Source organism: Sminthopsis crassicaudata, chromosome 1 (assembly GCF_048593235.1).
Source record: "Sminthopsis crassicaudata isolate SCR6 chromosome 1, ASM4859323v1, whole genome shotgun sequence".
Lineage (NCBI taxonomy): Eukaryota > Metazoa > Chordata > Mammalia > Dasyuromorphia > Dasyuridae > Sminthopsis > Sminthopsis crassicaudata.
In genome coordinates this window covers 553,092,425-553,119,299 of record NC_133617.1, presented here as the reverse complement: position 1 = coordinate 553,119,299, position 26,875 = coordinate 553,092,425, and the positions used below count along the sequence as shown (strand labels likewise).

Genomic DNA, 26,875 nt, shown 5'->3' with positions numbered 1-26,875 from the left:
ATCCAAATTTAGGATGTAAGCTGGAAGAACAAACAAATAAAATAAATCCTTTCATACAAAGTTGTTATGGTAATAGGGATGCGTGAGACACAAAATCAGAAGAGATTGACTTCAAAATACTTTCAAGCAAAATCTCAAATAAAAATACAGCTTGGGCACACACTCAACTAGAATCCCTGAAAGAGATGAAACAAAAATTTGTTTTTAAGAATTTCAGAATGATTTCGTAAGTGAAATGAAAATGTTAGGGGGAAAAAGTGGAAGAGAAATGAGGGCTACCAAAGAAAGAATTGGAAAAAGAATAAACAGCTTGGCGTAAGAGGTATAAAATTTTGTTCAAATTCCCAAAAAATGAGAAAAGACCAAACAGAAAATAATAATTCTGAGATAACAAAAACTTCAAAAGAATAAAAAAAAAGAAAGAAAATTTGAGGTTTCTTCTAACAACTGAAAACAGATTAAAAAAAAAGAATAAAGTATTTAATATGAGTTCACTATATTGTAAGCACCGTGTAAACAGAGAACTACAATATACAAATAAGATATAGGATAAATTGGAGACAGTATAAGAGAGAAGACAGTAATATTCAAAGAGATTAGGAGAGACTTCCTGCAGATGGCTAGGTTTTATATATATATATTTCCACTTCAAGAAAGCCTTGAATAAATCCTACATGTGTTCAGAGATTTCCATCTTTGATTCCTTATGGGTTTTCTTTTGTTCTCTGATGTGCACAGATGGCTAATACTTGAAGGGAGCCAGGAGATGGAGATGGAGATGGAGATGAAGATGAAGAAGGGGATAGCCAATGAAAATGCCCAGAGGAACAAGTAGACCAGAGTCATTAAAACACTGAATTTGTAGTAGAGAGTCCTGTCTGTGTAAAACAAATAAACAAAAACCCAGAAACAATAACAACAACTGGAAAGATAGGAAGGGCCCAAAGATAAAGATCTTTGAATGCCAAACATTTTATCCTGGGAATGATGGAGAGCTACTGGAATTTATTAAATAGTGGAAGTGATAGGAACTCCTAAATTCTTTATTTAATTGTGTTGAAGTTGAAATTGTATCTTGATCTAAATTAGTGTTGAGTAGCCATATTTTATTATTCATTTTTTCCTTCCAGCCATGTCTGACTTTCTGTGACCTCACTTGGGATTTTCACAACAAAGATACTGGAGTAGTTTGCCATTTTTTTTTTAGCCAGCCCATTTTGCAGATGAGGACACTGAGGCAAACAGAATTTATTGACTTGTCCAGAATCACAAAGCTTGTAAGTGTTGGAAGCCAGATTTAAATTCAGGAAAATGAGTCTTTTTGACTCCAGATTTGAGACTCAATTTATTGCACTAGCTAGCAGGATTTGTTAGTAGCCATTATAAAGAGGCAATAACAAGAAATAAGATTTTTAGAAGCAATCTGGAAGTCATGTACAAACCATCTCAAAGATTAAAGGAATATAATTTGTGAATTGTATCTTATATTAATAAAAATTTACATACTAATAGTATGTGCTGAATTAGCAGAATTCGATATTCCTGTCAGTGTTCTTGGTCTTATGACATGTAAATCTCAGCTAAGTTTCAGATATTTGCAGTAAGATCAGCTGGTAATTTTTTTTTTTTCTTCCTGAGGCTGGGGTTAAGTGACTTGCCCAGGGTCACACAGCTAGGCAGTGTTGAGTGTCTTGAGACCACATTTGAACTCTGGTTCTCCTGAATTGAAGGCTGGTGCTCTATCCACTATGCCACCTAGCTGCCCTGAATCAGTTGGTAATTTAGAAATGATATGGGTATGTTAACTTTAAAGTTTTATTGACATGATTTAGATATGTTAATGAACCAACCCAAAGATGGTACATATAAGAGTTATACCCTCCAAATCTCAAAACTCCTGCTCCCTCGCCTTCTTTAATCTATGTCAAGTCCATGCTGCTGAGTGCTTCCTATTCTAATCCATGTATCTTTATCTTTTCCTCTCCCATCCTCTTCACTGACCTCATTTCTTTGGCAAGCCATCCCCATGCTGTATCCTGTTTGCTTCTTGTCTCTGTACACTCAGTGGCTTATTAAAGTGTGATTGTAGCCCCATTTCCTGATGTCATTATGGGCTTTTCCAGCAAATAGCCAAAGAATGGGTATGCCTGTTTCTGTTTCATAATTTTATAATTTAACAAATTAATTATCAGTTCATTAATCCTACTCTTTTATCATTTGATCTCTTTCTATACCTTTATTTATACTCATTGTGTCCTCCAGTCCCTTCATTGCTCAATACTTTTCCAGGCTATCACTCATTATTTGATTATATTATGTTTACTCTGGGTTTATTTTAACCATCTGCCTTCTTTGCTACTATTCATGTACCCCAGAATTATCAAATAATTGCTATATTTAATGGTCTTTTCTTAGTCTTCCTGTTTGACCTCTTTTCTGCATTTGATACTTTTAACAATCCTCTTTCTGGCTGGTCTCTATTCTCTAGGTTTCCATGACTCTGCTTTCTCTTGGTTCTATCCATTTAACTACTCTTTCGTTTCCTTTGCTGAATCTTCATCGATGTTACAAACACTAACCATGGCTGTCCCTCAAGAGCCTATCCTGAGATCTCTTCTCTCTTTTTTTCTATAGTCCCCTATTTGGTGAGCTCCTCAGTGCCCATGAGTTTAGTTATCATCTCTATGCAAATTATAACCCATATCTATGTATCTAGCTGTAGTTTTTCTTTTAAGCTAGATTCCCACATTACTAACTGCATATTAGATATTTTAAACTGGATTTCCTGCATGCATATTCACTAAGCACAAAGTCTCAAAATATAATAAGCTCTCAATAAATATTCATTGATTGACCTTGAACTTGATATGTCCAAAGTTGAACACATTATCTTTCCCTACCTTCTAAATCTTTTTCTGAAATTCCACATCACTATCAAGGGTACCACTTGGTCTTATGATATGTAAACTTCAAGTAAGTTCCAGACATCTGCAGTAAGATCAGCAGGACACCATAAGGTACTGATAAATTTAAAATGATATGGACATATTAACTTTAAAATTTTACTGCCAACTTTGAGATGATTTAAATATGTTAATGAACTATCCCTAAAATGGCACAGATAAGAGGTAATCTATTCCTCCCCCAAACCCATAAATATTGGGCCTCAAATTCCTGCCTCTCTGTCCAGTTCCCCAGGTTTGTAGATGGGGTAATTTTCAACTCTTTACCTACTTATTCTACATACAATTTTCTTGTAATTTCTGATTTTATAGAATCTCTGGTATATATTATTTTTTTCTACTTATGCATTTATTGTTGTTCAGCAGATGTTTTGCTTGTGTCTGATACTTTGTGACATGATTTGGGATTTTCTTGGCAAAGATACAGGAGTGATTTGCCATTTCCTTCTCCAGCCCATTTTACAGATAAGGAAATGGAGGTTACATGGTTAAGTAACATGTCTTGAGTCACATAGGTAGAAAGTAGCTGAAGGCAGATTAAAAGTCAGAAAAATGAGTCTTCCTGATTCTAGGAATGGTATTCTATCTACTGTACCAACTGTCTGTCCCTCTAACAAAGATGTTACTTGCCTATTAAAATATTCCTCTTTTTCAGCTTTCAATTTGTTGAGGCTGGATTTTCTCCATAGATTTTAACCAAAAACAACATATTGAAACAAATTGAATGCAGAAGCAGATATGAAAATCTGTCTTCTATTAAGCCAAACATTAAAGAGATTTGCAAAAAGATGTAAAATCATACCACTCTTTTCACTAAATTCTTTTTTTGTTTTGGCAAATAGAATTCTTTTTTTTTTTTTTCACAAAAAACATGTTTATTGTAGTGAGCCAAGTATACTTGAAACAAGTAATCTTAAAACAAGGTGTTAACTCAGTGGAATTAATATAATGATTCTCTAGTATACATGTACTTACTACTTAGTATAATTTCACTGAGTTAAACACTTGAACTAGAGAACTATTAATCACTATGCTAAACTAGATAACCATTGTCTTATCAATTTCTCTGAGTTAATACCTTGTTTCAAGTATACTTCTCCAGAGTTCTGGCTCTCTACAGTTTATGGGTTTATTATTGCTATTTAGATGGATTACTAAATATTGAAAAAGTTAACATTTTAATTTCAAATATGGTAAAATACAACCATCTATAACCTATACAAACAAACCCTCTTTGGGGTCCTCAATCATGCTTACTAACATAAAGGTGTTCTGAGACCAAAATGTTTGAGAAACTCTGTTTTATGTGTCTTTTAATAAGAGAGTTAGGGATCTTAGCACCCACTTATCACTTCTGGGCACATGGGTCATTCTGGTTTGAGTGCCTCTGTTCATTGGTTGCTGCCACTCTTGGGACTTCCAAAATTCCTGCCTTGGCGTTTTTTGATATCCCTAAATCTTTCTCAGTTGACTTTCTGGTTTTGTAGAACCTTGGAGGCTTCTGGATCTGGCAGCCCTAGCAAGAATGCAACTTGTTTGCTTATGCTGTGGCTAGCTTTGTTGGTCTTCCTCTTTGCTATCATTATGGGCTTCTTATTGATTTTCTCTGAAGTTTTGGAGTGAAACAAGTAATTTATTGTAATTTCTCAATGGATTTCTTGATTATTATTTAGTCAAATGTGAATTTCAGCTTTTTACTGGAATATGGGAATCAGATACTCTGTACACGTTTAGGTAGCTACCTTAGATGAAAATTCCCCTTCTTGTGTTCTAGATTTCTTTGACCCTGCTGTCCTTGGCACACTCTAGTGTCCAATCATACAGACCTGTTTGCTGCTTCTCACACATGTAACTTTTCATCTCCCATCTTAGTTTCTTTATGTCGACTCACCTTCGTGCCTGAAATGAATTTCCTCCCATGTCTACCTCTGGCTCCTTTCAAAATGCAGTACAGATGCCATCTTCTGATGGCACTCCTTGTTGCTCCCAGCTTCTAATCCTTTCCCTTCCAAGATTATCTTGAATCTACTTTGTATGTTTCTTGTACATACCTATTCTTGTATATGATGTCACATGCCAATAGAATGTCATTTCCTTGTGGACTTATATCATTAGTATTTAGCACTTTTCCAGCACATTAATATCTAACAATTTCTTTTTTGAATAAAGGATAGATGAATTATCCAAAAATGAAGAAGGTTAAGATGGATAATATTTTCAAACAAAGGCCAAATAAACATTTTTAGGGATTGTTGAAGAGATGATTTTTGAGTCGGTATAACTCTAGATGGTTGGAGGTGCCTTTTGCAGCTTTGAAATTCTGTAACAGTGTGACTTAACAAGCAGCAGTAGCAGAGCTGGTAATTGAACCTGTATTTTCAGTCCTCTTTTTTTCTATACCATATTGATACCAATTTACAAAGATATTTGCCATTTGAGGATTACAAAAATTGAAGCTTTGTATTTTTTATTATCATTGTATTATTTTATTATCATTAATGATTGTTGTACTTAATGAAAGAATGTTAAACATTTAAAATCAGATGGCTGGCACATGTTACTAATCTATTATGCTCAGTGCCAAGAGAGATACAAAAATAAATAATATATAGCTCTTATATTAAGGAGTTTATAATCTAGTACTTCATATGGTGGTTATTTCAAGTGGGAAGAATTTAAAAATGATTAAAAGCCAATTTTTAAGAAATATTTAATTACAAATAATTACTTAACCATCACAACTAGAAAAAACATATTGTTTGATTCTTGTGTTCCTGTTGGAAGTAATTGAGTACTTCACCTAGCTTAATAGTATGTTAGCTATGTAAAGAATCCAATATGAATTGAAGCCTTCAATAAAAACATGGCAATGTCTTTATATAATTGTTTTCTACTTATAATTTCTAGGAATTGAGTTCAAATCCAGACTCAGACCTTATCAGTGTGATCTTAGGCAAGACATTTAACCTCTATCTGGCTCAGCTTTTTGATCTGTAAAATAAGGGAATAATAGCATTTATCTCCTAGGGTTGTGAGAATTAAATGAGATAACATTTTAAAAGTGCTAAACGCTATTATTATTATTATTATTATTTATTATTATTTGTTGTTGTTGTTAATAGTAGTAGTAGTAGGCTCCTAGTAGTGATATCTGATAGCTTTAGCCACAGAACAATCCAGTTATTTAGAGAACTAGTTGACAACTCGTCTATTCCCTTTAATTCTGGGTATTCCTACTCACTTCCCTTTACTTCCTACTCATAGTGTACCTTAGATCTTATTTTTTCTTCTTCTTATTTTTTTTTTATTTTGGTGGCTGATGAGTGATCTCATCAGCTTTTATGGTTTCATTTGTTACCTCTATGGATTTGACTCCCAAGTACATATATATCTAGTCCTAAACTCTAGTCCTTCATTATCAACTAATTTAATGAGCAGCAGATGTCCTATAGGCACATAGGTATCTCAAACTCAACATATCCAAAATAGAGCTCATTATTTCCTCCCCCTCCCAATGCTTTTCTCTTAACTCCTTCTTTCCTTTGAGAGTACCACTTTGCTTTTTAGTCATTTCAACTCTTCTCCACTCCTTCCTCCATATCCAATTAATTGCCATATCTTTTATTCACAATATATCTTACACCCATTCCCTTCTTTTCACTCACATGGCTGCCATCCTAGCTTCCTGGTTGGTCTTTCTCATTTTTAGTTTCCCTTTTTCCATTGCTCCCTTCTCCAATCTATTCTTAACATCTGGCAAATTGTTATTTCTCAAGCACAGGTCTCTGATTTATGACACTTTCATGCTTGAGAAATCCCAATGGCTTCTTTTCTCCTCTAGGATAAAATACTAACTCGCTGTTTGACTTTTAAAGCCCTTCACAGTATGGCTTTAGTCATCTATCTCTCAAGGTGTATTGTATATTATTGTACTCGCCTTTCCATTCTTCATTTTTCTACTAAACTGGCCTCTTTGCTGTTTCTTTTACATAACATTCCTTGTCCTGTTTCTTCTGTATACTCCTTCTTTCCTTTGCCCCCTAGAATTCCTAGCTTCCTTCAAATCTTTTCTCAAATTCCCTTCAGGAAGTCTGTCCTGATGTTCAACTGTGTTTGTACCTTCCTAAGGGAATTATTTTGTATATCTTTTGTTTTTAATTTTCTATTCTTTATCATAGTTTCCCCTCTATAGAATGTAAGATGTTTGAGGGCAGGGATACTCTTGTTCCTTTTGTATTTGTATCTCCAGTATATACCACAGTGCCTGGCACTAAGTAGGTAAATCATATGCTCATTAATTCATTTATTGATCTTAGACATGTGAATTTAGTAGGGCTAGTTAGTAGGCATTAAATCCTAGCATCTTTATTAAATTGATACAGTGTTTCTTTCCTATCCTTCCTTTTGTGTTCTCAAAGACTTTTCCAAGTATAAATAGCTGTGTCTGTAATTTTGGTTTAATCCCAGAACATAAAAAAGCCAGTGGATCACTTTCGTTTGTGATCTCTGTAGGGAGATGACTATCTTCCTTCTCTTTCTTTTCTGTGCCTTAGTAGGAAGGATTTGTTGAATCAAATGCTGGCTACCACCAGGCTCCTGAGGATATATCTCATCATGGTACTGAAAGAAGGGCAAAAACCTTTGCTTTTGATTGAAAACAGTGAAGAAATATGGCCTGTATTTTTAAGCCTTCAGTTTTCTTGCTTAAAACATTAAAAGCCTTTGCAATGCTTCTCAGGTGTCTTCTGATAGTAAGTATTCTTTCTTTGTGTCCACATAAATCTATAAGGATTTTGTTTAACAAATCTTTTATGTTTCCCAGGGAAGACCGATATTGTTCTTATCAATTTAATGTATAGATGCTTCATTCAATGGCTGTCAGCAGGTCATCAAGGATTGTCATCTTTCTTCATTTCTTTTTCTGCCCTCAGCATGGCTGTACCTATGAATCCACTTCATCATTCCTTCAAGGGCAAGTAGTTACATCGTCCACAAAGGTGCAGCTTTCTTTTCAGGAAGAATTTAAAATCTCTTTTCTGGTATTGTTATTAAGTCCTATCTGACTCTAATACATGGATTATTGTGTGAGCCAGGATGCTGTGGTCTGTAGATGGGAAACTCCAGTACCTGAAGTTAAATGTTTAAGATACCTTGCCCATTATAGCTTGTGAGAGCATAAATCAAGTAGCTTCTCCTACTTGGTTTGGTATGACATCTTGATTGATTTTTGATTTTCTGACTTTCTGATTGCTTCATTCTAGGTCAAAGTTCTTAATTTTGGGAGTATGTTTGTGTGTGTGTGTGTGTGTGTGTGTGTGAGAGAGAGAGAGAGAGAGAGAGAGAGAGAGAGAGAGAGAGAGAGAGAGAGAGAGAGAGAGAGAGAGAGAAAGAGAGAAAGGAAGAGAAGAGAGAGAGAAAGAGAGAGAGAGAAAGAGAGAGACAGAGAGAGAGATTGAGAGAGAGATTGAGAGAGAGAGAGAGAGAGAGAGAGAGAGAGAGAGAGAGAGGGAGGGAGAGGGAGAGAGACCTTTTTGACATAGGTTTCCCTTTGGGGAATTTTTTCCACCCACATTTATTGGTCCTCTGAAATTTGTCAGCAGACTTCTTGGGTTTCCATGTATCCTAGATTAGAGAATGCTTGCTGTGATATCCATGTTTTTCACCCCCAGCTGTGATTTTTTGTTTTTCATTCCTGATGTTGCATTATACCTTATGATCAATAATTTAACCATAGCATCTCAGTAGGGAGAACCCAAGCTAAAGATTAGAAATAAGATTCGCCCGTGCTTTGTTTTTGACAGTGCTTCAATTTGTTTAGCAGTAAGTGTCATAATTTCCTTTTGTTTGTTTTGTAGTAACTTTGAAAGGAAATGGCTGATTGAGGAAATTTGATGTACTTTTAGATGATAAAGAGGCAGTGTGGGATAGTGAATAGTATGCTGACCACACAGTCAGAAAATCTGGGTTCAAGTGCTGCTGTCCCTGAGTTTGTGATGCTGAAGAAATCATTTTACTTCTTGATGATATAGATAGTTGTCTAATGCTAAATGTTATGCAGTTGTAGGTGCTGACTTTGCTTTGACAGATGGAGTAATCTTATCTGGGAGTTACTTATATCAATTAAATCATAAACCCCCATTATTCTTCCCTATTTTTTCCCCCTAGTAATAAAACATTTACTAGAGCAAGCAAAAAGGAATGCACATCTGAAAGAAACTTTCACAAGTGTCACAAAATCTAATAGTTCTGGATACTTTTATAAACAAGCTGAAAATAAATCATTTCAGCAAAAAGGTTATTGTAGCAAAAGTAAAAAAAAAAGATATACAATTGAAATCAGATTTTAAAAACTGCCCAGGTTTATTTTTAATTAAGAAACATTTTAGGCCTAGGGAACAATTTCCAGAATACTTTATAATCACAATAGCTCTGCAAACAGCTTCCCATTCTCCCATGAATCTGAAGAACCAAAGTATTGCTTTCCAAATGTTGTAGCTCACCTGCAATCATATCAATAACTTACAATATTGTGCCTGCTTGCTGCCATTTGTGGAATCCAAAACTCACAATGCAGAGTCTGCTCACCTCACTAACCCTTACCTGGCCAGAAGAAAAGAAAAAAAATCTGTCAGGAGTTGGGAATCCCCCCGCCCCTCCCCCAAATACCATAACAAAACTACAGAATACAGACTTCACAGTTAGTTTTATGACAACCTGAACTGACCCTCAATGTAGAGGGCCAGAATTCTCGGAAAAGATGTACTTGAATCAAGGACAGCAGGGTGCTTTATAGTTAAGTACCTACTCAGTGTGAGATAATGGTTCTTTAAACATATATTTAATGTGATATGGTGATGTAATGGTTACACATGCAATGGTTGCACTACATGCTGTAGTGATGTAATCATAATGAAGTATTTAAGGGCTAGAAGGACTGGGAACCCGCCTCTCAGCTACACACACAGAAGAATCTCAGACACTGACACAGAGAAGGTTTGGGACTCCATCTTTGACCAGCCTCGTGGTGACTCTCCTGCCTTCCTCACTTCTCCACCTAAAGACTAAGGCCCGTCCTGAGACCCTCCAGAGCCGGACATTACACCTCAACAGCTAAATAGGATTTCAGGAGCAGATTTTGGCTGCCTATTGCTCTCAAGTCTCTCAAAACATACAAGAAACTCCATTCTGGCTAGAGCTCTAGCTCTCCCTGTGGCTAGAATCCTGCTGAAACCAGACAGTTCAACATCCAATGAGGACCAAAGCAGCTTCAAAGGAAGCTTAAGAAAAATGATTCTAAAGAAGGGATCTTATTTCTAGGCTCTAGCTATTGATGTCCCTTAGGAGTCAAGGATCTTTGCATCTCAATTTTGTGGACCCCAACCTATCCCCAGGATATAGCCATGGATGAAGAAGAAATTAAAAAAAAAAATTCCAGCCATTTTGTTTCATGCTTTTGCACACTTCCTTTTACCAACTATCCCATCAATTTTTCTTGCATTTGGGCGGCTCAAGCACAGCAAAGTCATCTGATATCTTGTCTGTCTTCAAGTATGTCTTGCTGGACATCCTATTGTTTATTCTGATGTCCATCCTGCTGTCTATCCTGCCACCTATCTTGCTTTCACAACCACAAGCCTCTTTCCTGCTTTCTCCATTCCTACCATTACTCCCAACATGGCTTTTCCCATGTTGACCACCACCCATGTCTGTTCTCCCCATGCTGGCCACTCCTTTCTGTATGGTGGTATCCCTCACCATGATGGCCATTTCCATGACATGTGGACCATCACCATGATGATTATCACTGACTCTCTGACTATGGTGACTGCTACCTCAATTCTCTGGGTATTGCTTTCTATTCTCATTACCACTGCCACCACCAAATCCCTTCCGTCTCTCAGACATTGTGTTGTTGGGACCCTGGATTCCAGCAGGTGAGTACCTTTCTGGAACACTGCTTAGGTTTCTAGCACTGACAAAGCCTAGGATGCCCTTGGCGGCTGTGTCAGAATTGGGATGGCCTTGCTGGGCTGAATTACTTGGGACGGCATTCAAATGACCTTCACTGGTCCATCCACTTATCCGAGCAGCAGAGCTCCCAGCCTTCTGGTTGCTTAAACTGGCAGCAACAAAATGGCTCTTGTACTGCAACTGAAAAGCTGCTTTCATGGCAGTCAGGTGGTCTCCCATGGCCCCTGGGGAGGGCTTGTGGGCCTCATAGATACTCATCACCTTGCTGTTGTTTCCATGGTCTGTGTTCTCAGAGCCTAGACCAGTACATTCTCTGTAACTAAAGTTTCCATCACCAATGTTCAGTTTTTTTCTTTCCCTCCTTTAAATCAAGATTTCTGAAACCTGGCATTTTGCATTGCTAGGTCTAGAAATTCCTTAGTAACATGTTGATTAGTCCTCTCCATGTTCTTGACAAGGTCTCCAACAAATTGCCTGCTCAGACTGTCCAGCCAGTTTTGTGTGCATGGCTATCAATGTCTTGTCTGTCTTCAAGTATGTCTTGCTGGACATCCTATTGTTTATTCTGCTGTCCATCCTGCTGTCTATCCTGCCACCTATCTTGCTTTCACAACCACAAGCCTCTTTCCTGCTTTCTCCATTCCTACCATTACTCCCAACATGGCTTTTCCCATGTTGACCACCACCCATGTCTGTTCTCCCCATGCTGGCCACTCCTTTCTGTATGGTGGTATCCCTCACCATGATGGCCATTTCCATGACATGTGGACCATCACCATGATGATTATCACTGTCTCTCTGACTATGGTGACTGCTACCTCAATCTTCCTCTTCAATGTTATCTAGAATATATTTCATATTTTTTCTTTCCTTGTCCTTCAAGTCTCTTCATGTCTCAAGCAGCTTGATCCTCTATTTCAGCCATGAATGCTTCCAGGGGATCGTCATCACTGTCAGTCTGCTGACTTGGAATGGAATTGCTGGGGGTAGGTGAATTTTCAACAGGAATGTAAGGAAAATCAACATTGCTAGAGTCTTCTTCCTCATCTTTAAAATAAATATTTTTATCAAAATTTGCTTGTTTAGATCCAATTTTATAGAAAGAAGGGAGCTGTGGTGGAACTAACTTCCCAAATCCTGCTGAAGAGCTGGTGGAGTTAAAGACACTATGAGATTGTTGAGGGAACTTTGGTTCTTTTTTTTTTTCCAGCAGCAATGACAAATCCATCAAATCCAAATCCCCTCTTGGTGCCAGAGTCACCTTTGTTCCAATTCATGGTGTGGATGATTTACTGAGTTACTGCAGCTGCAAATGAGTCCTATTGCTCTGAATGACATGAGCTAGGTCTATGTTCCCCTTTTCCAGTGGTTGTTTTCTGCCTTCAGTCACAACAGATTCTTCTCCCTGTCTTTAACTCATTCAAGAATATGAGTGGATATCTTTTTTTGCATTTTATTATTATTATTATAGATTTTTTTTACAAAATATATGCATAAGTAATTTTTCTGCATTGACCCTTGCAAAACCTTCTTTTCTTACTTTTCCTCTCCTTCCCCCCACCTCCTCCCCTAGATGGCTGATAGTCCAATACATGTTAAATATGTTAAAGTATATGTTAAATCCAACATATGTATACATATTTATACAATTATTTTGCTGCACAAGGAAAATCAGATCTAGAAAGAAAGAAAAAAAATCTGAGAAGGAAAACAAAAATGCTAGCAAACAATAACAGAAAGAGTGGAAATGATATGTTGTGGTCCACACTCATTTCCCATACTTCTCTCTGTGTGTAGCTGATTCTCTGCTTTACTGAACAATTGGAACTGGTTTGAATCATCTATGAATGGATATTTTGATATTTAATTCATAGCATAATAGGATCATAGATTTAGAGCTGAGGTCTAAGGTTAAAAATTTCAGAATCTATCAACTCTAACCACCTTACTTTAGAGATGAGGAAACTGAGTTCCAGAGAAATTAAGTGACTGAGAGCCACATATTTAGTAAAGTAGGTGGCAGAGTTGAGATTTGAACCAAAGCTGAAGTTCAGCACCCTTTCCGTTGTGCCATCTTGCCCAGATTGGCGATATTGTCTGCCCTCTTGAAATAAATGACAGCTGACAAAAATTTTCAGATAGCTATTAATTCTGCAATATTTAACATATTTTAGTGACATTTGGTATTTGGGTAAAAGTTAAAGAGGTTGTAACAGTATTGAGGAAGACATAATTTATAGAATCATTAGTAATAGACATACTTCTTTTGTGATGTATCATTAAAAGAACAATAACAATGCTAACCCTTCTTGCAAATTTGTCTTTCACATTTGAGAAATGTGATGTAAAGCACAATATAGCTATTATTTACAGAATGATATCTAGCTTTTCTTTCTTTTGACAATAAACAAAAGGAAATGGGAAGAAATAGTTTAAACTGATGAAATTATTTGCTAATAGTAAAGAAGTAACTCCTGGGAGTTATTTCATGATATTAAGAATTAGCATATTAGAACTAGTTTCTGTATTATGTTACATTTGATTAGGCTTATTGTTCAGACCAATTGTTGGCTTATATTTTTTTTCTGAAATATAAAGATAGGATCATGATAATTTGTTGCTATTGGGTCATTTCAGTTGCGTCTGACTCTTCTTAATCCTTTTTGATATTTTCTTGACAAAGATATCAGAGGGTTTTGCCATTTCTTTCTCCAACTCATTTTACAAATGAGGAAGACAGAATTAAATGTCTTGCCCAGGGTCACATAGCTAGTAAGTGTCTGAGTCCAGATTTGAAGTTAGTAAAGAGTCTTCCTAATTCCAGAGCCAGTGCTCTTTCCACTGCGCCAATTAGTTACCCCAAAATATTAGCATTATATTTAGTGCCTACTCTGTACCAGGCATCATACTAAATATTTTACAAATATTATCTAATTTGATTCTCTCTAGAAACCTGTGAAGAAGGCATTATTATTCCCATTTTACAGTTGAGAAAATTGAGGCAGAGATTAAGTGATTTGTGCAAGGTCTCACAGCTAGTTAATATTGGAGGCAGAATTTGAACTCAGATCTTCAGATTTATACTTTATCTGTCCTACTACCTATATAAATGCTATTTTTGTGATTTCTTATTGATAAATAAATGACATTCTATCAAAAGACCTTAATTTTTTTCTTTTGCTATTGGGGACTTGTTTTATATTTTAAAGTTTGGAAAGCACTTCTGCAGAAACCCTGGAACCAGCCCATTCCCAACTGTCTCTTGTTTTCCAGATTCTACTGGAATCTATTGAAAAGAGAAAAACTTGATTAAGAGAATCTCCAATGTCTTCAAATAGGAAATTTGCAGAATATGACAAAAAGGTATAACTGTAGTCTTAAGGGTTGTAAATGTTTCTTTTAGTGAATTAAAAATGTACCTAGTAGTAACTATTAGAAATCTCTTCTCAATGCAAATTAAGATACCTCTGAGGTACTACCTCAGATCCCTCAGATTGGCTAAGATGACATAAAAAAATAATGATAAATGTTGGAGGGGATATGGAAAAAAGGGAAGGGATAAGGGATACTAATGCATTGTTGGTAAAGTTGTGAAATGATCCAACTGTTCTGGAGAACTATTTGGAAATATGCCAAAAGGGCTATAAAACTGTGCATACACTTTGTTCCAGCACTGTCTCTATTGGATCTGTACCCCAAAGAGATCATAAAAGAAGGGAAAAGATCCACATGTGAAAAAATGTTTGTAGCAGCCCTTCTTATAGTGGCAAGGAACTGGAAACTTAGTGGATACCCATTGGTTGGGGAATGGCTGAATAAATTATAATATATGAAGGTAATGGAATATTATTGTTCTATAAGAAATGATGATTTCTGAAAATCCTGGAAAAACTTATGTGAACTGATGCTAAGTAAAGTTAATGGAACTAAGAGAACATTGTACACAACAAGATTATATGATGATCAACTGTGATAGGCTTGGTTCTTTTCAACAATGAGGTGATTCAAGATAATTCAAATAGACTTGTGATAGAAAGAGCCATCTGCGTCCTGAGAGAGAACTATGGGGACTGAATGTGGATCAAAGCATGGTATTTTTACTTTGTTGTTGTTGTTGTTTGTTTATTTGTTTGCTTGTTTTTTTCTTTCTCATATTTTTTCTTTTTTAAAAAATTTCCATTGTTTGTTTTTATTTTATTTTTTATATTTATTTATTTATTTATTTATTTCTGAGGCTGGGGTTAAGTGACTTGCCCAGAGTCACACACCTAGGAAGTGTTAAGTGTCTGAGACCAGATTTGAACTCGGGTCCTCCTGAATTCAAGGCTGGTGCTCTATCCACTGCACCACCTAGCTGCCCCATATTTTTTTCTTTTGATCTGATTTTTTTTGTATGGCATGATGAATATGTAAATATGTTTAGAAGAATTGTATATGTTTAATCTATGTCAGATTGCTTGCTGTCTTGGGGAGGAGGAAAGGGAGAGGAAAGGAAAAAAATTGGAACATAAGCTTTTGCAAATATGAATGTTAGAAACTATCTTTGAATATATTTGGAAAAATAAAATTAAAAAAGGGACTCTTTTCTCTTTCTAATTCTACCATAGATTTCTTTGGAAGTGAAAAGTTCCCTTTTTTTGCTTTGCTTTCCAGTCTTCTGTTCAAACCAGTTGATAGCTGGCAGCTTACATGACAGTTGATCAAGGATTGCTACTTAATAAATTTGAAAGCAGCTTAAATTGTTAATAATAATTCTTTGGGCATGGCATTGGCCTGCTTGAAGAGCCCTAGGAAGCACACCAGCATTAGATCCACTACTAATATAGCTTCAACCAGAATATTTGAGTGCTCTGTGATTATCGAGGACTGCTGCACATTCTATTGTGAAAATTTATTTCTAATTTACAGATTGAATATAAAATTGAAGAGAATTGGATTCTTTTCAATAATGAATGTGACAAAACAAAATCTATTCTCTCTCCCCAAAAATCCCTCTGAAATCCATTTTTTTTCTTTATATATATATATCACCTATAAATTAGGCAATCTTTTTGGAAAATTATCAACTTCATGTCTTTTTAAAAGATATTTATTTAATACTGGGGCAGCTAGATATTTAATTCTGTGGTATAGTGAAGAAAGCCTTAAAGTCAGGAGGACCTGAGTTCAAATCTCAGTCCCAGACACTTAACACATCCTGGATGTGTGACACTGGACAAATCACTTAACCCCAATTGTCTTAGTCCCCTCCCCCCCAAAAAAAGATATTTAATACCTTCTGAGAGCATATAACTTTCCTTTTGTACAAATAATGATTTTGATAATTTGAGGGGAAGAGTAGACAATTTTATAGATCAATGAAGTCCATGTAGATAATCATGAAATGAATTCTGTGCTTTGATTCACTATTAACTCACTTTATAATTTTGGACTATTTTTAAATGAATCAATGTTTACATTTCCTTTTCCATAAATCAGAGATTCTGATATATATGTGGTTGATAGGGCTTGACTCATAGAATCTCTGTTGACTATGGAAATCGATTTGATGAATCTTGCTATTCACACTCTTCTAATCTATTCTCAACCTAAGCTAGTTGGCCAGTTTTTCTATAATGAGAAATAGTTTGAAAATTTTTGTTAAGCCATTATTGACCAATGTTATACCAGTGTTGTTAATTTTCTACTTCTTTTTAACTTATAATCCTAAATCTGGATTGGTTTTGGCTGCTTACTAGTCTAACCATTCCTCTTTATTGTGTTTTTGAATTTGTTATACTTTTTTTATGAAGTGACTTAACTTTCTGACATTGACTTCCCATCCATGGACATGTCTTTAGTCCCTAGCACTATATTCATCATCATATAGTGAAGATTAACTAGCTGTTAAAAATTCATTATATATAATTTGATCTCCTAGGAGGGAAATGTCTTAAAGTAGTTAAAAAATATAAATCCTTATATCTTATTACAGATTAGGCTTCTTAAATTTAAGAATTACAAATTGCTATCATTGTATTTCTTCTTTTTCTTCTTTTTTTGTTTCAGAAACTCCAGGAGGAAAATTCTAAATTAAAGTGTGAGCTAGAAGTTTTGAGGTATTGAAATATATTAGTGTAGCTTAATAATTACTTTCAGTCACAAAATAGAGTGTTTATTTCAATGCTTAACAATAAATAATAGCTAACAGTGAGAAAGATATTCTCCCCCTGGGAAGTCTGCTTATGTGCTTATTTTTTGAAGGGAAATTTTATTAAAATGAAGAATTAAATTGATATGAAATTCTGATTACATATATAAGCATAATACTCTCAGAAATACAGTATAAGGAAAATGTTTTTTTGTGATGCTATTAAAAATGTCAGAATATTTGTAACAAACTAGAAATAACTAGTATGTTGAAAATAGAAATTTTCAAAACTTCAAAGCTACTTACCTTCACAGAGGTCAGATGAAGGCTATAGGAATTTAACAGAACTATCCTAGATTGTTTTCTTGTTTCTTCCTCTCAGAATGAAAGAGCAATGTTTATAGGATCCCTATTCTTTTCCCTTGTTTCTATTATTTGAGGTTCTTGTATTGATTTGGTAAAGAAGAGAAACATAGTCTAATTTGCTGAATAAAAAGAAGGTATCTTCTCCAGAACTCCAAAAGTCATTTAAATGTTTTTTTACAAGCAGAAAATCGTAGAATCACCAAAGTAAAAGCTGAAAGGTACTATGGAGTTTAGTTTTTTTACTTTCCTTATTTTAAAAATGAAGGAGTATAGTGGAGAAAATGGAAATGATCAGTTCATGGCCACAGAACTAGTTAGTGAAGGTATAGGGATTAGAAAACAAGGTTTCTTGACTTCCTGGGTAGTGTTTGGATTTTAAAAAAAATCATCACTATTTTTTAATATCATCTTTTTTTAGAGAGACTTTTTCTTAGGTTCATTTATAATTGTAGTTGTGTCTATAGGCTGAAATAAATTATTGGAAGCTAGAAATATGTTCCAATATATAATGTTTTAGGAACAATTGATGTAAAGCATACATGAATGCTTTAAATTTATTTAGATTCATTAAATTCTCACTGAATACATTGTTGTAATACTCAGAAAATAATGGAAAATGTTTTCTTTAATTTCTAATTAGTTGTGATTCATATATTAACTTTATTGATTCTAATTTATGCATACTCAGCTACCAAACCCTAATTCTAACCATTTGTTGCCCAGAGATGGTATTTGGAAAGAGTTTTCAGCAACATTCCTATATTACTTAAATTTTCTCAGTAGTTAAACATACCTAAATATAAATATATCATTGTATATCATAAGTTAGCTCCACAGTGAATATCCCTAGTTTTTTCAACTAATACTTGTATGACCTGATTTTATGTTTTCTCATCACCATGATTGGCCTCCTCTGAATGCATTCTAGTTTTACCCACTTCTTCTAAAAGTGGCTCCAAGATGAATGAAGTACTCTAGATGTTATTTGGCCGGGGGAGAATGCAGCAAGACCATCCTTTTGATATTGTGTGCACGTACATGCATATATATACACACTTATACGTATGTACACAATACACACATGGTATATGTATATATGTATATTATATGTAAATGTAAAATATATATTTATATATGTATGTATGAACACATATTGTATATAACCAAATTATGAGAGGTATATCACTTGGAGAACATATGAAATATCACACATGAAGGGTAGGACATCTACTGTTGAGTTCTTGCTGCTCAACCATGTCCATAAATATCACCAGATTCTTTCCCCTTTCTGTTTTTACACATTCCTTGCAACATACAGAATATTTTAACTGGTCTTCTCAAAGCAATAGAGTAGCAGTCTTCTTTGTGTCTTTTTAAAAAAAATATCTGTTCCTAAGGAGTCAGATTTAGGGTTGGAAAGATCGTTTCACTCATTTTACAGATGAGGAAATTGAGAATCAGAGAAATCAAATGACTTGCCTAAGGTCATACATAGATCATTGGCAGAGCAGGTTATACCTGAACCTAGATCCCCCTGACTCCAATTCCAAATTTTTTTTCTGTTGAATTATTTTATTTTTTGAGAATATGTTGTGTAGTTCTGCCTGTTTTGTACCTCACTGTTGGATCTTTCCTTCAAGAGGCATGCCTTCAATTCCCATATTTCCTTCCCCTTTGAATTTGGTTGGTTTGTAAATGTATATATACTTATGCAAGTACACATTTGTCTTGTATTTTTCATAAAAAGGTTATATATTTTCTAATCCTGTTTGTCATTGTTTATTGGCTGCAAATGTTAATAACATTTACTGATGTAACATTTCAAATAAAGCTTTAATTTTTTAGAAATCAATATGATTGGCTTATAGAAGAAGGGAAGAGTGAATGTTTTGATGAAAGACGTATCAATCTCTTGAAAGCTCAAGTCATGCAGCTACAGAGACAGGTAATCATGTAAAAGAAATTTAAAGAAAATGGCTTTTGTTTTCTGTTAAAGCTCTTACTATACAAAATATGGAACTCTGAACATCTTACTAGTAATAATAACGATGTTCACAATGATTTTATTAAAGCCAGTTCATGATCCATGACAGACAGAAATGCAAGAAAGAATCAACAAAAGGAAGGATAAGAACTGACTGAATAAAATAATTCCTCAAAAATACATTTGACTGAATGGAAAAAAAATCCACCAAAGAAAACAATTCTTTAAAAAGTAGAATTGGCCAAATGGAAAAGGAAGTACAAAAGCTAACTGAAGAAAATAATTTCTTAAAAATTAGAATTGAAGAAGTGGAAGCTAATGACTATATGAATAAACATCAAAAATAGATCAAACAAAATTTTAAAAAAGGAAGAAAATATAAAATACATCATTGGAAAAACAATTGACCTAGAAAATAGTTCTAGAGAGATAATTTAAGAATTATTGTACTATCCACTAGATTCTAAGCTCCAAGTTGGCAGGGTCTATAACTTAAAGTTTGTCTTCTCTGGAACCTAATGCAATGTCTTGCATATGATAGATATTAAATAAATATGTAACAAGTATCCTATCCCCCAAATGCGGTAGGTGACACAATATCTATTAGTTCCCCAGGTTATACTTTGGCTCATTCTTATACCACTGGAAAATCCTGAATTCCTTTCAGATTCTGAACATTTTTTGCAAATCAATTATATCTTATATTGTAACTATAATTTAAAGTTTAGTTATAATATGGAGATATTAAGGAAATGTACAAGTAGCAGGCATTCCTAAACTATCTTTATTGTAAGCATCTCTTCTCCTTAGCCTCCCAGGGATAGAAGGTTTTGAGTCAGATCTCTATTCTACTCTCTTTTAGTATCTCTTTGGGAAGGGTAAAGGAGTTAGTGCTTCCTCATAAACCACTCAGTTCTTCAATCCATCAAGATTAGGGGAGATTTCTCAGTCATTCAATGTAGATAGCTCCTTAGCAAGTGCTTCAGTTTGAAGTTTTATTTGGCTTTTGCTGGATAGGGTGATGTATCCTGGTCATCACAGCCTAAACTCCCCAAAGCTGTTTTCTTCCCTTCTAGACCCACATTTTTCAGTTGTGGTTTCTTCTGATCAGCTTTATAAGTTACTCAAGCAAAGGTGTGGTTCAGGTCTGTACACCATTGCAGGTGAATGGATCAAGAAGCTCCCTATCTGAGTTCAAGCTCAGAAACAGACAGGGTATCTCTTTCTGTTGCCACCAGGGGTCTCTCCTAATCATTTTCTCCTAATATGCTTTAAAAACAAAACAAAACAAAAAGAATTGAATATTTTGATAACTTTTCATTCCTCACAAGGGATTTCTCAGTTTCCAAATCATTATGGGGCAAATGTCTATCATCCTCAATTATAAAATAAGAGATAATGGTTACACTTATAAGATTTTTGTGAGGGTAAGTGTGAAGGTCTGGGCTAGCTCCTCTGAAGGACTCAGAATCAGTCCTTGTCAGGATAAGCAAAAGTCCTTGCCCCACCTTGTGGGCACCAAAATGTAATGGTCCTGTCATCTCTAAGTTATCCTTCCAAAATGCCGTCTCAACTGAATCTCCTAGCCTCAACTCTCTCCTTCCAGCCTGCCGTCCCAACTCTGTCCCAGACTTGACTACTCTCCAGACCCAATGATACCCTCTTTTATCCTTGCAGAGATTGTAGTGAGAACTCAACGGGGCCTGGGAAAATTACTTCAACCAATGAACTTGCTCCTCTTAAAGGTTGTGTAAACTCCTTTTCAGAACTCCTTTTAAAGGTGTAAACTCCTTTAAATATGTAAACTCCCCCTAAAAGCCAGAAGTAAAGGTGTGAATTCTGAGCTAGAGAATTGTTTGGACAATCTGAGTTCTCACCTTGTAATCCTAACATCTGCCCCTTTCTTTTGATTTAGAACATAGGGTGGTCATGGCCTTGAAACATAAATCCATCAATATGAGAGGTATTACACATAATTACATAAATTACATAAATACATAGTAACATAACACATGCTAGAAGTGATATAACAAATAACATGATCGAATAATCATAAATTGAGAATTTATACATGTCCAAAAGTCCATTGTCCATTAGTCTCATCTTGTGTTAGGAAATCCAATGATTCCTGCTGGTTTTAAAGTTATTTAACAGTCTTCTTATTAGCCATGCTCTTTCAGTGTCTAATGTTTCTTAGATTTTCTCCTTTGTTTTGAGGTTTTTCTCTTTTTCTGTCTCTCTCTGATGGACAAGGCAAATACGACTCATTGGCACCCATCTGATTCCTTCTCCATCTGAAGAAATACAAGCAAACCCTCTCTCCCAGGCAGTTAACCTATCTAATTTCCTCCTATTTACCACTTTCTAAATCTCTTCTCATCATCTGGCAATTACATTAGAGCTGTTTGCACTGGACACTACCTTGTTGGTTTAAAAGGCCTGTATTCTCCCCAAGTGTAATCCATTTCTGCTATCTGATTGCTTTTTGGCTGGCTTATCAGGTAATCCCTTTCTGCCATGTGATTGCTTTTTTGCTGGTTGATCAAATCAGAGTCCAGACCTTCTAAAGGCTCTTTAGGTGTAACCTCAGCTTCCATCATGTCCCACCTATTTTTTGATTGATATCTTGGAGCTGGGCTTCGCCTCTCATTTCCCTGGAACAATCTACATTTGAAGGTCCAGTGGAAGCCCTTGTGACATTTTGGACATGGGATTTTAGTTCTTCTCTCATCTTGTCTTCTCACTCTATCTCCATATCTACACTGAGCTCTTAGATGTCCAATTTTTCCACATTGAAAACATCACTGAGTTTCTCTAGAAGTCCCTTGCCAGGAGGGACCCTGTCTTTCCATGTTCATCATAGTCTGGGTGTAAAAAACATTTGTTCCTACTGTAGCACAGCGTCTTATAATCTCCTCTAAAGAAGCATCTTTGTCTAGTACCCACATAATTCTCTTGCAAATCTCATTGGCATTTTCCTTAGCCAGATGTCTGGTCATTATTTCTGTAGCTGCATTTTCTCCAATAGTTCTTTTGACAGCAGTTTGCAAATGTCCTGAAAAATTTGCAAAAGGTTCATTGGGACATTGCTTTATTTTAGTGAAAGACTTTCCCTGATCTTTCTGTCTGGGGAGGGAACCCCAAGCTTTTATTGCAGCCTTAGCAATTTGCTCATACACTGTCATGGTATAATTAATCTGTTCTGAATTCTCTCCATACCGACCTTCACCAGCTAAGTGCTCAAAAGTGAATTGTGTGTTAACTCCTGTTTCCAAATTGCATCTAACTTGGTTCTTACATAATTCATGAAACTCTGCAAGCCACAACAGATTTTGTCCAGGTACTAAACATGTCCTTGCTATGAATCATTCGGGATTAGGACTTCATAAGACAAACCACCTAGTAACATTTTAACATAAGCTGATGTAGCCCCATAAAGGGTACAACCTTTTTTCAAATCTTTAATTTTATTCAACTCTAAAGGTGTATATCTTCTCCTTTTTTGACCTACAGAGTCAATCCCTTCAATCACAGGATATGCATGTATAAAATCATTTATATCCTGTCCTTCTCTCTTAGCCTTAATCAATGCTTTTTCTAATCTTGTCATAGGCTGCCTCACAGGTGATTGTGTTTGTGTTTCTGCCTCTTTCCCTCCTCCTTCTTCCTCCAACACTGAAGGTGGAGTTGATGTGGGCCTGTCAATAATCTGCTCTCTAGGCGGGGTTGAAGCTTCTTCAAGAGAATCAGAGTCATCACACTCTAATTCCTCATTTAAATCCTCTTGCCCTTGGGCAAGATCTTGATCTTTCTTTTTTTCCTCACACTTCCTCTTCTGTTCATTTTTAAAACTTTTTCTTCTCCTACATCTTGCTCGATAGTTTAAAGCTAATTGAACTACATTGTATATATAAAATACCTCTGCGGAAATTGAATGAGGCCCATTTTTTGTGTGAAATTCTTTCAATTTAAGTCCCACTAGCTTCCAGTTATCTACATTTAGTTTTTCTTCCTCTAAGAACCAAGGGGACGTGTGTTTTAATGCACCCAAGAGTTTAGCAATCTGTACCCAGGTTACAAGTAAACTCTGCTCCTCAATTATCTTAATTATACTCTCTATAGCACCACTCCTGGGTGGGGCTGGAGCTGAGGCTGAGGCTGAGTCGGCTGAGGTCAAGGGAATGTCTTTAGCTAACATCTGCCCCATTTCAGCTATAAGAGATTGCTGGTTTAGCCCTTAAGAAGGTAAGTTCCTTATTTGTCTATTAGGCTACTCACCTAATCTCCGGTCACTGGAGGACTTCAGTGGAGGTAGGGTGTCTGTCCCTATTCAGGCACCAAATTGTGAAAGTCCAAGCTAGCTCCTCTGAAGGGCTCAGAATCAGTCCTTGTCAGGATAAGCAAAAGTCCTTGCCCCACCTTGTGGGCACCAAAATGTAATGGTCCTGTCGTCTCTAAGTTATCCTTCCAAAATGCCGTCTCAACTGAATCCCAGCCTCGACTCTCTCCTTCCAGTCTACCGTCCCAACTCTGTCCCAGACTTGACTACTCTCCAGACCCAATGCTGCCCTCTTTTATCCTTGCAGAGATTGTAGTGAGAACTCAAAGGGGCTTGGGGAAATACTTCAACCAATGAACTTGCTCCTCTTAAAAGTTGTGTAAACTCCTTTTAAAGTTGTAAACTCCTTTAAATATATAAACTCCCCCTAAAAGCCAGAACTAAAGGTGTGAATTCTGAGCTAGAGAACTGTAATCCTAACAGGTAAGAGCAGATAATATTTGTATTTTACAAAATTTAAAGCACTATATAAATGTTATTATTATTAGTCTTACTATTACTATTCATGTTATTATTAAGAATCCCTTCCTTAAAGAATTTTAGGTAGTTCTTCAAGAAGGCACCTAATATATACTTATTAGTTGAAAATTTTTTTTTCATCTGAAGATAGTTTCCTAAGATATGTACTTTGACTGTTATTTTTAGTACTGGGCCATAGCCAGCAATACTAATTTGCATAAAGAATTGCACAGAATTTAAACTCATACTGAGTTTGAATTTTGCCTCAGATGCTTATTGACTATATAAGACTTCACCTCTCCTGATCTTAGTTGCCTTCTTTGTAAAATATGGGTAATAATAGTACATGCCTCCCAGGTTGTGAAAAGCAACTGAGAGAAAATAAGCAAAACACTTTACAAACCTCAAGTTGTGATATAAATATTAAGTTTTTGATTAGTTTAATATTAAAAAAAATCATAACTAACATGATCTTTGACTTCCTTGGAAGATTCTAGATCTTGTTTACTTTCTTGGATATATTAAATCATGGAATGAGATAGGATGATATGAGGACGGAGAGTGGAAAAGAAACAAAGGACAAAAAACATCAACTATTTAAATATGTTTATTTGTTTGTTTTACAAAAGTGAATCATTTATTTTTGGAATAAGAAAACACCGACTTGGGGCAGAGCCAAGATGGCGGAGAAGATACACGCAAACTTCTAAGCTCCCTTTTATCCTCAATTCCAAATATTAAACTCAGCCTCAAAAATAACACTAGACTGATAAAAACCACAAGGATTAGAAACCCAACTTACCAGCCGAAGAGAATCTGGAATTTTGTCAGAAAAGGTCAGTCTGGAGGGGAGGAAAAAAAGACCAGCAGCAGACAGGGTTAGTCTACAGGCTAGCACATTGTGCCAAGTGGGCTGGGGAGGCCTCTGGGATTAGAAAAGCTTCTGAGACACAGGAATCTGGCATAGGCTGATAGCTCTACTCTGCTTGTAAAACAGCAGATCAGAAGAGAAATCAAAGCCACTTAAAACAAAACAAAACAAAAAAAAATGCTAGAACCTATGACTACCCCAAACCAGAAGTGACCCAACATTGATTGCAGCACGGCTGTGCAACCACCTGCTGCTGTCTGGGGGTTTCCCTTGGGGCAGTTAAGAACCTGTACAGGGGGGGGGAGGGGAAATACAGCCCGGGGCAGTCTCTAATCTACATAGTGCAGGGCTCAGCCTGAGGCAGTGGAACTTTCACAGCAGCAAAACTCCCACAGCAGCAAGACTCCCACAGCAGCAAGACTCCCACAGCAGCGACTGTGCTTCCCTGGCAGAGACTTCCGGTCTATGTGCCAGGGCTTCTCGCTGGCAGTTGCTAGGCCACACAGCAGGGGTTCTTCACTGGGCATTCACCACAGCACAGCCATGCTAACCACCTCTGAATCATTTCCGGTGGAGGGGGGATCGCTCCCAGAAATCCCTCTTAGTCCATACACATGACTGCTGCAATCCATCCTATTCTGCAAGGAAGCTTGTAAATTTCTTACCCAAAGGGCAGACCCCATAGATTTTTAATAATGAGTAAGAAATTGAAGAGAATGGTTGACACCTTCCATACAGAGAAAGAACAAGTATCCAACTCTGAGGAGGCTAACAGCGGACAGTCTCCAGATAATACCCTAAAGGGGAATGATACCTGCCCCCCATCACATAACTGTCTCCTAGAAGAGACTATTAAAAAGTTAAGAGAGTTAGAAGAAAAATGGGGAAAGGAAAGAGAAGCTATGCTAGAGAGTAACAATGTCCTGAAATTTAGATTGGAAAAGATAAAGAATTCACAGGAAGTGCAGGGAAACAAAATTTGTGAATTGGAAAAGATTAAAAAATGACAGGAAAGTAGGATTTCTGAATTGGAAAAGATAAAAAATTCCCAAGAAAGTAGGATTTGTGAATTGGAAAAATAAAATAACTCACACACAAAAAAATAGTGAAATGGAAAAAAATTCCACAGAGCAAAATAATTCATTTAAAAACTAAATTGGACATATACAAAAAGAACTAAAAACCGTGAACGAAGAAAATAACTCGTTAAAAATCAGGACTGAACAAATAGAAATGAATGATTCTTTGAGACACCAAGAATCAGTCAAGCAAAACAAACAAACAAAACAAAAAAAAAAAAAAAAAAGAAAGAAAAAAAAAAAAAAAGAAAAGCTGGAGAATAAGGCCAAATATTTACTGGGAAAATTGACAGACATGGAAAATAGATCTAGGAGAGATAATCTGAGGATCATTGGACTTAATTATGATGAAAAAAAGAGCCTAGATTCTATTTTATAGGAAATCATCAAAGAGAACTGTCCAGAGATAATAGAAACAGAAGGGAAAATAGGTGTTGAAAGAATTCATTGAACACCTTCTGAAAAAGACCCTAAAAAAACCCCCAAAAAAACCCAAAACAAAACTCCATGGAACATTTTGGCCAAGCTGCAGAACTACCAGACTAAGGAAAAAATATTGCAAGCAACCAGGAAAAAACAATTCAAATATCAAGGTGCCACAATAAGGGTCATCCAAGATCTGGCTGCCTCCACATTAAAGGATTGTAGAGCCTGGAATCTGATATTCCAAAAGGCAAAAGAACTTGGAATAAACCAATAAGCCAAGAATAAAC

The 26,875-nt window shown here is 35.9% G+C and overlaps 1 protein-coding gene across 3 annotated transcripts in view; it reads left to right on the top strand.

Annotated features, from left to right (window-relative positions):
- The window catches only part of LOC141555291 (uncharacterized), a 232,087-nt gene that overhangs the window by 56,840 nt on the left and 148,372 nt on the right, over nt 1–26,875 (top strand). For 2 of the 3 annotated variants that reach the window (XM_074288042.1, XM_074288061.1), the window contains exons 2-4: nt 14,208–14,297; nt 16,983–17,032; nt 19,276–19,375. In XM_074288042.1, coding sequence (XP_074144143.1) covers nt 14,259–14,297; nt 16,983–17,032; nt 19,276–19,375 — 189 coding nt within the window. In that variant the 5' untranslated portion in view covers nt 14,208–14,258. The remainder of the gene's footprint in view (nt 1–14,207; nt 14,298–16,982; nt 17,033–19,275; nt 19,376–26,875) is intronic. The other variant, XM_074288051.1, reaches the window with a different exon arrangement.